The 12789-nt window shown below is 52.2% G+C and overlaps 1 protein-coding gene across 1 annotated transcript; it reads left to right on the forward strand.

Moving 5' to 3' along the window:
• The first annotated feature begins 2216 nt into the window (after positions 1 to 2216).
• Positions 2217 to 11432, forward strand: LOC129133165 (serine/threonine-protein kinase PAK 3-like). Its single transcript, XM_077172184.1, has 12 exons — positions 2217 to 2292; positions 3217 to 3254; positions 3640 to 3762; positions 4613 to 4793; positions 5740 to 5803; positions 7051 to 7099; positions 8230 to 8342; positions 8864 to 8981; positions 9626 to 9725; positions 10155 to 10351; positions 10810 to 10947; positions 11343 to 11432. Exons 1-12 carry the CDS (start codon positions 2217 to 2219, stop codon positions 11430 to 11432), a joined length of 1287 nt encoding a protein of 428 aa, XP_077028299.1.
• Positions 11433 to 12789: the final 1357 nt, after the last annotated feature.

The raw sequence follows: 12789 nt of genomic DNA on the forward strand, positions 1-12789 counted from the left end.
GTTCCTGTGCTTCTTGGCTGTCAAGACTCCAGAGATTTGTGGCTGGATATTAAGAAACTTGCACATTTGCTTCCCTCCCAAAGAGGCATCCTGAGCGTTGTTTTTTCTTTCTAAGGCCTTCCCGCCTTTCTATGTCCTCTTCTTGAGGTAGTCCTGGGAAAGCCTCTCCTCTCTCCCCTTCTCCACCACAATGGAGGGGGACAATGGAAAAACCAATCTATGAGAAGCTGAGAATGTTAGAGTTATAATGTAGTGAGGGAAAAAAAAAAAGCAGCAGTAGACGACAATAGGAAGAAAATTGTGTGAAAGAGGTAATGGCTTAAGCAAGAAAGGTGCAGTGTCACACGGGGCCCCTGGAGCAAAGACAGGATGGCCAGGGCTTCCAGCATGGTTCTGATGGTAGATGGGGGCTGCTGGTGCTGCCGGGAGCAGCTCTGGCCCTGCAGTGGCAGTTTGCTGCTCCCTCTCTGCGGCAGTGCTGGTGGCAGTGGCGATGGTGATGGGTGTCTGTCTCTCCCTGCGGAGCTCTGTTTGGCACTGCCGCTGCCATCAGTCCGCCACGCCGGGCGTGTGCGTGGCAATGGGATCTGCCGCTTCGCTGCCTCTTCCTCCCAGCCTGCTGGGCTGCACTTGGCTTGGCTGCACTCCCTTTGGGCTTGGCTGAACTCGCTTGGTATCAGTGTCAGCACTCTGGCTTGCCTTGTTCTGCTGGAGAAGAAAAACAGTCGCACATGCCCCCCTGGCCCTGATGGTTTCAGCTATGTGTCAGAGCTGTCATTTCAGTGCCACCCATCTCAGCCCTGTGTCCAAAAAATTACTGAGGAAGGACAAAAGTGGGGGGAAAAAATGGTGGTGGTGCTTTGGTGCCAAGGCCTCTCTGCTAGAGTGAGTCAGAGAGAAGGATCCTCCTTGCATTTCCTGTCATGGCGTTTCCCTGCTGAAATCCCAGCCACGGCTGTGATGTAAAATGCTTTGAATAAATAGTGCTGAAAGACACATGGCCTTGTCTCTGTACCTAGGAGGAAACTCTCAATGTCATTGAAGTCGTGCTTCTCCCTGTTTGCTCTTGCAATCTCTGCTGGTCAGAGTGACCCTGAGATGCGTTAGAAAGTCTCTTTCCCCAGCCCGGCAGTTGAAGAAGGAGTGGGAACTCTTCTGTTCTTGGTCTCAAGGTTGTTTATTGTTTCTTATCTATAATATTCTTTCTCCAACGTGCCAAGGTCTGTCTAGCAGCTTGGGTTGAGGCACACTGCCCACCTCAGAGGCAGTGTTGTCTTTTTATACCCAAAACTATGTGTACACTATTTACAATAACTTCCCAATACCTATCACCTATGTGAGACAGTGAACTTCTCCTCTAAACCAATCTAAAAGTGCCAACATCACTCAGAAGATGGTGGCTAGGAAGAAGGAGGAAAAAGGACAAGGCACATCCAAATTCCTCCATCTTGAGACCCCCGAGCTGTCATTTTCAAAACCTCAAAAAACTATTTTTCACCTGGTGACAAACTACCTATTATTCTACTTAAACTCTTTTGACTTGTAATTCTTCATATCAAGATTGGTGATTGTTTTTTCCAAGGGCTAAATCAAAGGCACAGGCATCTTGGGCTCTGTGCCAAAGTCTCTGAGCCCCCGGGCAGCGGCTTGAGCCCTCCAGGGCAGGCAGAGGAATTTCCTGGGTTCTGATAGTTTGCTGCTTTCTAGAACTAAGGGAGGTCCCGCTGGAAGAAGCCTTCTGGTTTTTGCTCAGAAGCAATAGTGGCCAAAGAGCACTAATGTGGTTCCTCACATCCTGCTCCCTTCTCAGTGCTCAGCTTCTCAGTGTGGGCTAGAGGGGCTTAGTGTGTTTTTACTCTTAGATGCCTTGAGCAACAGGTGATGGACTAGGAGGGCTTTTTGTGTGGCTTTGTAGCAGAGGAGAACGCTGCAGGCTTTTTTTGGCATCATCTGTAGAGAAGGTGTGGTTCTGTGCATGAACTCACAAAGCAGCCCAGGGCACTGCTATTGTGATGTCAGCGGCCGCATGGCAGCGTTGTCAGGCAGAGTTGCTGTGCCGAGGCCCGGAAGGGCTCAGTGTGCAGAGCAGCTCTGCGGCACGCTCACTGCAGGGGAACCTGCTGATCGACGAGGTCTCTGCCAGCAGGACTCTTGAGTTTTTTTGTTTTCTCCCTACAGGCTTTGTCCCTTGCAGATTGAGCAGCACTGCTCCAGCCATGGAGGGAGTGTGTGCTGCAGCTTTCACGGCTTTTACCGTGGCTTATTCCGGGTACTTTTTCACCCACCTGGCATGTAAGTAGACGTTTTTCTTCAGTGCAGCATATGGAAACCCAAATGCCACAAAGAGGCCTTCAGCTGGGTAACACCCCTGCCCACAGCTCCAGCTAAGAAGGGCGTGTCTCTAGCCAGTGGGGCATGGGCAGCATTTGTGACGTAGCCTGCGGGGATTCCGCTCCTGCCGTGCCACGGCCTGTGGCAATGGAGTCTGGAGTCTCCTCAGTTTGCTGGCTCAAGCAAGACAACTTCCAGGATGGGAAGACTGGGAGAGCTTGGCAGGCATCCTTGTAAAAGCTGTGCACTGCTCTCCAGGACTGAGGCAAAGTCCCTCAGTTCAAGGCTTCTTGTCTGCATTCCCTCATCCCAGCATGTGCCTGTGGAACTTGACACTTCCTGCGCGCTAAAAGAGCCATTTGTTCTGTGATGAAATCACAGAATGAGCTTGGTAAAGGCCTCTGAGATGGACATTTTTGAGGAGTTCTTGTATGCTCCCACACACAGGAGCTGTTCCTGTGCTGTGTCATGATAGGACTGCCAGCATGGCTCAGAGGGACTTGGGTGAAGCCTCCCTGGGGAAAGGTTTTCAGTAAGCTCATGGCAATTGCTACATGCAATGTCTTGAGCAGACTGAAATACAGGAAAGAGAGGAGCTGTAGCCGCTGCTGGGTGAGGTGGGGCAGAAGCAATGACTGTTAGAGAACCACTTGTAGACTTAGTCTCAAGTTTCTATGGGTTGAGTGGCCAAAGAGGAGAGACAAGGTAGACACCAGGCAGTATTTTGTGCTGCTGTTGTCTTGCTTGCTGTGTGCCACAAGGGATGCTGCTGGAGTGGTGTAGTGAAAGCAGAATGCTCTGTCTTTGGGTTGACTTTGGGGTGGGCATGGCCAGCCCAGGCAGTTTTCTTAGAGCATCTGGTTCTTTTTCCCTTGTGTGTTGCAGGTCACATCAGCCGTGCCTGGAGAGAATCCGCTCTTTGGGTGAGTGGCAAAGGAGCCTCTGGCCTTGGTAGCATTTGGCAATTGCGGAGCAAGCTGTGAGCTGGGCCTGTTGCACTCCGGGGCCAGCCTGGCTGGATGAATGAAAGTACAGTCCAGGCCCTTTGCAGCAACAGCAGCAGCAGGAGGACCCAGGGCTGTTTTCTCCCGTTCCTTTCCAGAACTTTTAAGCAGCTGAAAGTGGTGGCTGCCATGATGGAATTTCTCCTGTACAAGAGAGCGCAGTCCAATCCAGCTGGCCCATTTTACTTGAGTCTGAGCACCTTAGAATCCCATTTCTCTGCAGATGCTTTCTCCTGAGTGCATCTGGGTCTAGAGCTGAATATAAAGGAGGTTATGTGTCCCTGATGCTGCTGTCTGTCTGCAGAGCCCAGAGGGAACCTCGGAGCCTCCAGTGGCTGTGTGTCTTCCTGAAGAAGAGGCCCAAGGGGAGGAAGATGCCCAGCAAAGTGTACCTGCTGCAACTGCAGGGCCTGAGCATGCAGCATCAGTAAGTGGCAGCTCTGGGCAGTCCTGTGGCTGGAGCAAAGCATAGCTGCAAGTTTCTGATCAGACAGCACCTCCCGTGCCTGGCTGAAGATGCTGAGGGCTGGAATCTTTCCTGCCCTTCCCGCAGGCAGTGAGGCCTGGAACTTGGAAGTTCAGGGATCACCTTCCTACTGTTCTGAAAGAGGCTGTGAATTTGTCTTAGCAAGAGACAGGAGGTAGCATTAGGATGTCTTGGCGTGCTGCTGGGGTACAAGTGAGGCCCTTGGTGGCCAGTGGCTGTGCAGGCTCCCTGTCCCCAGTGAAGAGAGCAGTGCAAAGGTGCAGTTCAGAAGCTTGCAGGATATGAGGAGACACTGTCCCCAGGAGGGACCTGGCCCTGCGCAGACAGCAGCTGTCAGTAGCTAAAGGAACAGCTGAGATGCAGCGGGGCCTGTAGCTGAATATAGGTGAGGTGGTGAATGCCAGGTTCTTTCCTGTCCCTCATGCTGCTGTGTGTCCCCAGAGCAGAAGGGCAGCGTCAGCACCTGCTCTGGCTGCCTCTGCACGCGAGGAAGAGGCTGAAGAGGAGGAAGGTGCTCATGAACCTGCCCCTGCTGTCAGCCCAGGCCCAGAGCAAACATCATCAGTAAGTGCCTGCTTTGGTTAGCAGTGAGTGTGGTGTCATTTTGTCCATGGTGTAAAAGCAGCCTTTGGATTTTGGGCCTTGAGCTGGAGAAGCGGGCTGCAAAAGCTGAGAGGTGAAGAGCCCTGGCTGTGGCCAGCAGCATCTTCCCAGGGGCTTGCATTTGAAATGGGATGGCAGGGGCACCTCTGCCAGGCACATTTGTGACCTCACTCATTTCTTTTCCCAGAGCTCCACCTCCTCTGTCCTGGCACCTGCAGGAGCTGCAGCAGAAGGCTCTGAAGGAGCCTCCAGTCCCCAAGCTGGCAAGTGCAGCGGGAGCAGCTCGTGCATCTGGAGCACCAGTAGCTCCTCTGGCAGCAGAGAGCAGCTGGGAGAGAGGACAGAGGACAAGTGCCTGGCCATGCTGAGTACGTCCTTTGTGATCCTTGTCTGCTGGAGCAGTGCCCTGTGTGTGCGTGTGTCGGCATGAGCTGTCCCAGCTCCTGTTCCTCCTCAGCTGAGTGCCAGCTCCTGAGGCCTCCACACAGGACCTGTTGTTGTGCTTTGAGGTGGTGAGGGGTCACCGGGGTGTTGCTCCTGCCTCTGAGAGCAGCTCAGCCTGGCTTGGCTTTGCCTGAGCTTCCCTGGAGGCAAAAGGCAAACCAGAGATTGTTTCTGGCTGAGCAGGAGGCCGTGACCCAGCCAATGAGTAGGCCTCAAGGAGCTCCTGTGGGGCACGGCCAAGGTCATCTTCAGAACTCGGCCTGTCCTAAAGGCTGAGGCACCTCATTCCTAAGGCCCAGCACAGTAGGTTGGAACATGAGCTGCTGCTCCTGAAAGGCAGAAGGCCATTGTTTAGGCAAAATTGTCCTGCTTAAAGCTGCAGATTGTGCTTCTGCTGGAAGCACTTTGCAATATTCTTGCTGTTCTGCAAAGGGCAGCTGTTGAGAACAATTGATTCCAGGAGCCAAGATGCCTTTGATGTTTGCAAGGATTAAAGCTTTGCTTGAAGGTCACAGAGTGTTGATTGCCAAGACCAGCAAGGTTTTGTTATTCCTGCTGCCCTTAACATTTCTAGACAACAACCAGTTCTCTTGGTTACAGCTTTCTGATCCCTGCATCCTCTGACTGTTTCTGCACGTGCTTAGATTTTAGTTTAGACGTCTAGTTTGGTGCAGGCCATCTGTGCTGCAGGGCTGCTCGTCTTGCTGCTGTTGTTTCTGAGGTGGTGGTGGTGGTGGTGCGGTGGTGTTGTTGTTTGCCGACTGCCTGAGTTGAAAGGGCCCAGAGTCGCAGAGAGTGGGGCTGCCTTTCTGATCTGCTGCAGGGTGGGATCTCTTTTGAAGTGAGCATCTTTCCTTGGGATTTTTCCAGAGATGCTGGTGAGCGAGGGAGATCCTGAGGCTGAATACACAGAGCTGGAAACCATTGGCAAAGGGTGAGTGCAGCCACAGTTCCTTCTTCAAAGGCAGGGCCTGTGCATTTTGCTGGTGTCACATCTCCCCAGAGCGACGTCAGGCAAGCTCCAAAGCTGTTCAGACACTGCGTTAGGATGATGCCTGATGATCTCTCAGTACTGGTAAGCATTTACAGCTGTGGTCCGAAGGCAGGGCGGCAAAGACACCTGGACGCTGGCAATGTCTTTTCTGCGGCAAAGAGCAGCACCTGGCAGATCTCCTGTCCCTCAAGTCTGTTGCACCTGATTGCCGCTCTTCCTAGGAGAAAGCATTTTTGCATGTCTCAAAAGAATACAGAATGCGTGGGAATGAAAGGAGGAGAAACTTTGTTGCCTCAGAGGTCAAGTCAGCAGCTGACAGCTGTCAGGGAACAGCTCTGGGTAACATTTCTTTCCAGTATTTTGCTGAAAGCAAGATTCAGTGGTCTGGATGGCCACCACCTAGCCTAGCAGCCAAAAGCAGAAATGAAAGAAGCAGCTCTCTTTTGTAGCTGACGTGGCAAAAGACAAAGCTTCAGGGCAATGGCCAGTGCCAATGCACTCCAGAGGAAAAGGCGTCATCTGGCTGATGGCAGAACCCTGGTGAATCCTGTGGGGTTTAGGCCTTTCCTGCAAAGAATCCACCAAGCTGTTCCCTTTGAAAGCCGGCTCTGCTGACTGGAAATGGGACTGATTTGCAACATTTTCCCTGTGAGAAGCCAAATGTACAAGAAGTCTCCAGAAAAGCAGAGTCCTCCAGGTGTCTGGTGCACCAAAGAGAAGCAGCTGACAACAGCTCTGGACTCAGAACGCTGGTGTCCAAGGATCCTGTGTTTTGAGGACTTCTCCATTTGTGTGTGCAGCAATGGAAGCCTTTCCCTGCTCTGGCTGTGGCTGCAGCTATGGCTGGGCACTAACTTCCTTGCAAGCTGGAGAAGGGATCTGTGTCTGGAGGCTTTCCTGCAATGGCTGCTCCGTGGCCTCAGGCTTCTCAGAAGGCCTCGGTAGTGGTGCTTGAGTTTGGCAGACAGGCTCCAGGGAGAAGTGGGAGAAGGCCCAACTGGCAAGTTCCTGGAAAAATCCCACACATGTACAGATACAGAAAGAGAAAAGGGGGGAAAGACCCAGAGGAGAATCTGTCCTATTCCATTTACTGTTTGCCCCAGGACTTATTTGCCATTGGACTGCAGTGTCTTGCAGTGGCAGGGACTAAAGGACTTCTTCTTTCTCCGCTGCTGTTTTGTTTCTAGGGGTTTCGGCACAGTGTGCATGGCAGTGGAGACTGCCACAGGAGAAGAGGTAAGCGCCAAGCAGCGCCGCAGCTTCTGCAGCTCTCGAGTGCCCTCCCCTCTGCTGTGAGCTGTGGCTGAGCTTTGGGTGGCCAGGAGAGCTTTGCTGCAAAGGCAGATGAAGTGCAGAGCAGTGTCCGCCCTGCCAAATACAGTGGGGACAGATTTTGTCCTTCTCAGCTGCCCCTGGGAATGCAAGGAGGCCAGAGGAGGACACGCTGGCTGGGTCTTAGTGCCCAGGTGGTGTCTCAGAGCATGGCACTGCTCTTTGGGGCTGCAGGGTTCCTGAGTTCTCTTTTCTGGCTGTTAGCAAATAGATGGGAATCGTGCTGATAGTTCTGTAGGCACCTGCAGTGCTGCCCTTGGAACTGTGCTTAGACAGAGTGGTCTGCAAGGAGTCTCTCAAAGGCCTAAGCCCTGCCCATAGCCCGGTGTATATCCCTAGAAGATCATGGCCTGGGTTATTTCTTTTTACAGTCAGGCAGTAATTGCAAATGTCAGTGGTGTGAAGAAAAGTATTTGAGTGGAGCAAAATGAAAATTCCTGGAGTGAGGAAGTGCTAGGATTGTGGTTGTTGGAGGTGTCCTTAATGATGTTTTCATCATCGTGGCATTTTTTCATTGTGAAGTATGTAGGGTTGTATATCTTAGGAGGAATAGCCCTCAGGATGTTTTTAGGACAGCATTTTATCTGCCACATCTCTAACTGTTTGCTTTGTTGTTGTGCCATGGAGAATGCCAGTGACTGCTGGAGTAATGATCCAATCCCCTAGAAGTGCCAATGGTTTCCCAGCAGTTTTGCTCCATTTTTACTGGCACAAAATGGCTTCTTGCTTGCAAGAGGTGTGTGAATGAGCATGGGGATGATAAAGTAAGGCCATGGGAGAAGACTGGCCCTGGGCACAGTGAGTGTTGTTAGACCTCTGAGGTGGAGAGCTTAGAGCGTGTTTCTGCCAGGTTTCCAAGGCAGAGGCTATGTGGCTCTGTGTCCTGGGAGGTGCCCGAGCAGGCGGTCTGATGTCCTGTCACAAGGCAGCTTGGCCCAGCCCAGCACTATCATCCCATAATCACTGTCTCCATGTTGCCCTTGTGGTCCTGTGCCACAGACTTCTTTGGTTCATGGTTTTCCCTGTCGTTTTAGGTGGCCATAAAGAAAATTAGTCTCCTGCAAGAGAGCGGCAGCGAACTGTGCCTGAATGAAATCCAGGTCATGCGTGGCAATAAGCACGCCAACCTTGTCAACTATGTAGACAGGTGAGTGGTTCTGCTGTTCTGCTGTGAAAGGTCATTCACATCCTGCAAGCCAGAGGTTCAAGCACTCCTTTGGTGGATGGCAGAGGATGGAGCTGTTCATTCCTGTTTCTGGGCTGATCTACAGTGTCTTGGGAGGAGATTGCATTGGGGCTGCATTACTCTTTCCTGGCATACCGAGTTTGAAGGGCGCTTTCAAAGGCCGGACTTGGCCCTATCTTACTGAGCCAACAGCCTCAAAGTTCCTGTGCTCTCTCCCCATTGTTTTGTTGGCTTTGGGGTTGGATTTTTTCCCCATGGGTCTGAAGTGCTGCCAAAGCACTGTAGATTGTATTTCCCTTGGCCTGTTTGTTGGTGTGGATAGCAAGCAGTGTTTTAGACTGCCCAGAGTTCAAGGCCTGTAGAGCGTAGTGAATGACTGCTCACTTCCTCCTGTCTTCCTCTGAGAGAGACACAGAAACAAGAATCCATCAGGTGGTGTGAGTGCACGCCTTCATCTCCAGGCTGTTGTTTCCTCCTTTCAGCTACCTGCTGGACGAGGAACTCTGGCTCGTGATGGAATACATGGACGGAGGTTCCTTACATGATGTCATCAGGGAGACTCGCCTGGCAGAAGGAGAGATAGCAGCTGTCTCTCGGGAGGTAAGGGATGGTGCCTGTGCTTCCCATGCCTTGGTCGGGATGGTCCTTCCAAATGGGTGACAAGGAGAGGAGAGATTTCATCTTCTGAGCCTCCTTGCTGCCTTTCTCTTATGACTGGCAGTAGCAAGAGCATCTGAAGTGCCTTCCAGTGTCCCTGCCCTTCTTCTCGTGTGTTTGTGTTTGCCTCTCTAAACACTTCCCTGGAGCCTGTGTGTGCTGCATTCCTTCCCTGGACGGGCAAAGTACTGGTGGCACAATGTAAAATAAGTGGCACAGACAAAGATACACACTGGGCTGTCATGGAGCTCAGCCTCCAAGAGAGCCTTGCACCAAAGGGGTGTTTGCAAAAGCATCCACTCTTGTCTGGCGGAGAGAGCACAGCCACTGCAGCAGTGCTGCTTCAGTCTGTGGTTGCAGGGCAGTGGCCAGAGGAACAATTGTCCTTTCTCTTTCAGAAGCACACACACCCTCACTTAGAAAGGCACTGCTGTCCTTGTGTTGGAGCAGCAAGCTCTTGCCCTTGCCAGCAGCCTGTCGTGCCATGGCTCAGCATGGCCCAGGAATGTTGCAGTGTTGCAGATGTGCCACTTCCCCGCTTGTGGGATGAAATCCACTTAGGCTGGTGTTTCTTTTTCCTCTCTCAGTGCCTGCAAGGCCTGGATTTCCTTCACTCCAAGCAAGTGATCCACCGGGACGTCAAAAGCCACAACATTCTCCTGGGTCTGGACGGATCCGTCAAGTTGGGTGGGTGTTGTTGGCCAGGCTCAGCCGTGGCAGGCTGCGGTGTGGGGCTGCCTTTGGGTGACTGCCGGTTCCCTGCAGTGGTGCCTGTGGCAGTCCAGGCTGCCCTGATACAAGTGCAGAGCACAGCCCCAAGGTGCAGGGAGGTGTTGCTGGGAACAAGGGCTCAGGAGTGCCTTTGGCTTGTGCGTGTGTCCCTTCCCAAGCAAGGCACTTACAGTCTAATAGCTTCAGGGCACTAAAAGCCACTGCCTGAAAGCTGGGGCTTTTGCTAACTGGCCAATTCCGTATTTCCTCGGCTGCAGGCCAGAGGAATGGCAGCATGGCCCCTTGCTGGCAGCCGGGTTCCATGCTGCCCTCTTGGACATTGGTACAGCGGGGATTTCTTTGCTTTGCTTTCTTCATTCACGCTGGCCTCTTTTTTCTCCTCAGCTGATTTTGGCCTTGCTGCTCAGCTGACCGCTGAGCAGAGCAAACGGAGATCAGCTGTTGGGACCACTTACTGGATGGCGCCAGAAATCTTCACCAGGAAGCTCTATGGCCCCAAAGTGGACATCTGGTCCTTTGGCATTGTGGGGATCGAGATGGTGGAAGGGGCGCCTCCTTACCGGATGAAAACCTCCCGCACGGTGCGCTGCAACTGCTCTCAGATACTGCTGACACCCAAACACAATCTGCTCCCATTCTTCTGCCTGGCAAGCTTGCTAACACCTGGAAATGAGAGGTGCCAGGCTGCATAGTCTCTCGTGCTCCTTGTCCAGATCGTCCCCTTGCCATTTCAGTGCACGAACCGCACAAAAAATGGTGATGCCTTTTGCTTGACGGAAGCTTTGACAAAAGGGCAAAGCTGGGCTTTTAGTCCCCATCAGCCAGTGAAATCAGGGGTGAAGGCAAGAGCCTTTGCCTATTGGACTGGCTATGGCTGCCTGTGGCTTTGTGTTCTTTCAGTAGGGGTAGGAAAGGTATCTGCCAGGCTCTGGCAGGGAGTAAAGTGCCACGGGAGAGTGGAGCCTGTCCCGTGGGGTGTGTGTGAGCAGTTTGGGGTGCGAAGGAGACAGCTAGAGCGTGGCATTTCCTTCTTCTCTAGGTTCAAGAGCTGATCAGCAGCGGGGGCAGGCCAAAGCTGCAGAAGCCCAGGCAGCAGTCGGCGTGGTTGCGAGACTTTCTGCACTGCTGCCTGGAGAGGGACGAGGACAGGCGCTGGTCTGCCCAGGAACTGCTGCAGGTAAAAGGCAAAGCGGCTGCAGGCTGCGCCAGCTGCCCGCTGCCAGGGGCTCCTCATCTGCTCAAGTCCAAGGCGTCTGATGGGGCCCGCTCCTAAGCATCTCCACTCTGGGGGCTTGCAAAGGAAAACAAAGGAGAATCCTGGCCTAGGATGCCTTGGAAGGAGCCTTCCAAGGTCACCTAGACCAAATCTCCTTAAGCTGAAGACATCTGGAGTCATGGATTTGTGGGATTGGGAGCCATTTTGCCTCATGTAGCAAGGTCCTGGATGTGGAGACAGTGGTGCCCAGAATGCCCTCCTTTTCTTCTTTCTATATCTTTCTGGTAGCCAGAGAAAGCCTGTTTCAGCCTGTGAGGAAAGTACAAGTTCATGTTTTTCTTTTTCTCTTTGGGCAGCATCCGTTTGTAACATCAGCCAAGCCGACCTCCGAGCTGACGCCTCTGATCATGGCCACGCAGCAGTTTATGGCCAACAGGAGATACTAGCCCTGGAAGAGGCCATTGTTCTTGTTTGCACTTTGTAGTTTGTAGATTATAGCTCGTAGTTTGTAGTTTGTAGATTATAGCTCATAGTTTGAAGTTTCTAAATTATAGCTCATAGTTCGTAGTCTCTTTATTCGAATAGGCAAAATAAATACTATAAGAAATAAAACCTTCACTGTGCTGGAAGCTTCCCTTTGTTCTCACCCTGTGAATAAGCTCTAAATTTGCTTCTGAATGGTCAGGTGTTTCTTCGATGTGGGAAGACACATGGATGGGGATTTGCAGCATGGTTTGGAAGCGTGCAAAGGTCTTCTTCCTTCAGTGCCTGCAGGCCACAAGCTCTTGTGGAGATAGAGGCATTGCAGCTGTGGCTAGAGGAGCAGAGTAGGGCAGAATGGAGCAGAGCAGTGGTGTCACTGCTGGGGATGCTGCTGTGGCTGTGGGCAGAGGGGGAGGGAGCCGGGCTTCTCCAGGGGCTCAGGCGCAGGTGAGTGTCCAGCGGGAAGGCAAGTTCTGCCACGGGAACTAAGGCCAACATGAGGGAGTGAAAACTTGTGCAGTTGGGACCTGCCTGAGCCACTGTGGAGGCCTGTGGGCCTGCTAGGGCACTTCCTGGGGCTGTGGCCTGGAAGAATGTCCCCTAGACTTTAACCTCTCCCATGGTCTCCTGTTTATCGTTTCAATATACATTTGATACCGTGATTATTGAAAATCATTTACTTTGCTATGTTTGGTGGTAACTGACGGTATATTTGACTACCATTTAAATTTAAATTTTAGTTGCACAATATTTGACAGACATCCTCTCCCAGTTTTCGTGTTCTGCCCCCGCTTCCCTGAACCCATTTTCCCTGGAAAGGACAGGCCGGGAGATGGAACCTGCTCAAGAGCACAGGCGAGCCACCAGCCATCTGCCACCTCCCCTCCTCTTCTGACCCCTTGCCAGGATGGCCCTGGCAGGCATCCTGGATTCTACCCTAACCCACTTTCTGACTGCCCTCAACCCTGCCCCTGCTTTCCTCTTGTATTAGCAGTCCCCCATTTTTGCTGCAATACATATTTCAGAGGTCAGAGCTACAATAGAAGTTGAGAATAAAACAGCTGGAGGACCGACTCTGTTGCCCCCACAGGAGTTCTGTGCCCTGCACCACCGGAAGGTTCCCCCATTCTAGTCCTGCATGAAACCTTTTCTTTTGACTTGTGTGTTTGCTGAAGGCCACGTGGGAAAGGTTCCACCATAAGTCTTTTGGCTTTGATTTTCTGTTCTCTTTTGTTTTGTGGGTAAGTTTTGAGGGGGAATGAAGTGGCGGGAGCCGTCTGGGAGTCAATGCCCGAGAAGTGAGGGAAAATGAAAATTATA

The sequence above is a fragment of the Agelaius phoeniceus genome, chromosome Z, assembly GCF_051311805.1.
Source record: "Agelaius phoeniceus isolate bAgePho1 chromosome Z, bAgePho1.hap1, whole genome shotgun sequence".
Lineage (NCBI taxonomy): Eukaryota > Metazoa > Chordata > Aves > Passeriformes > Icteridae > Agelaius > Agelaius phoeniceus.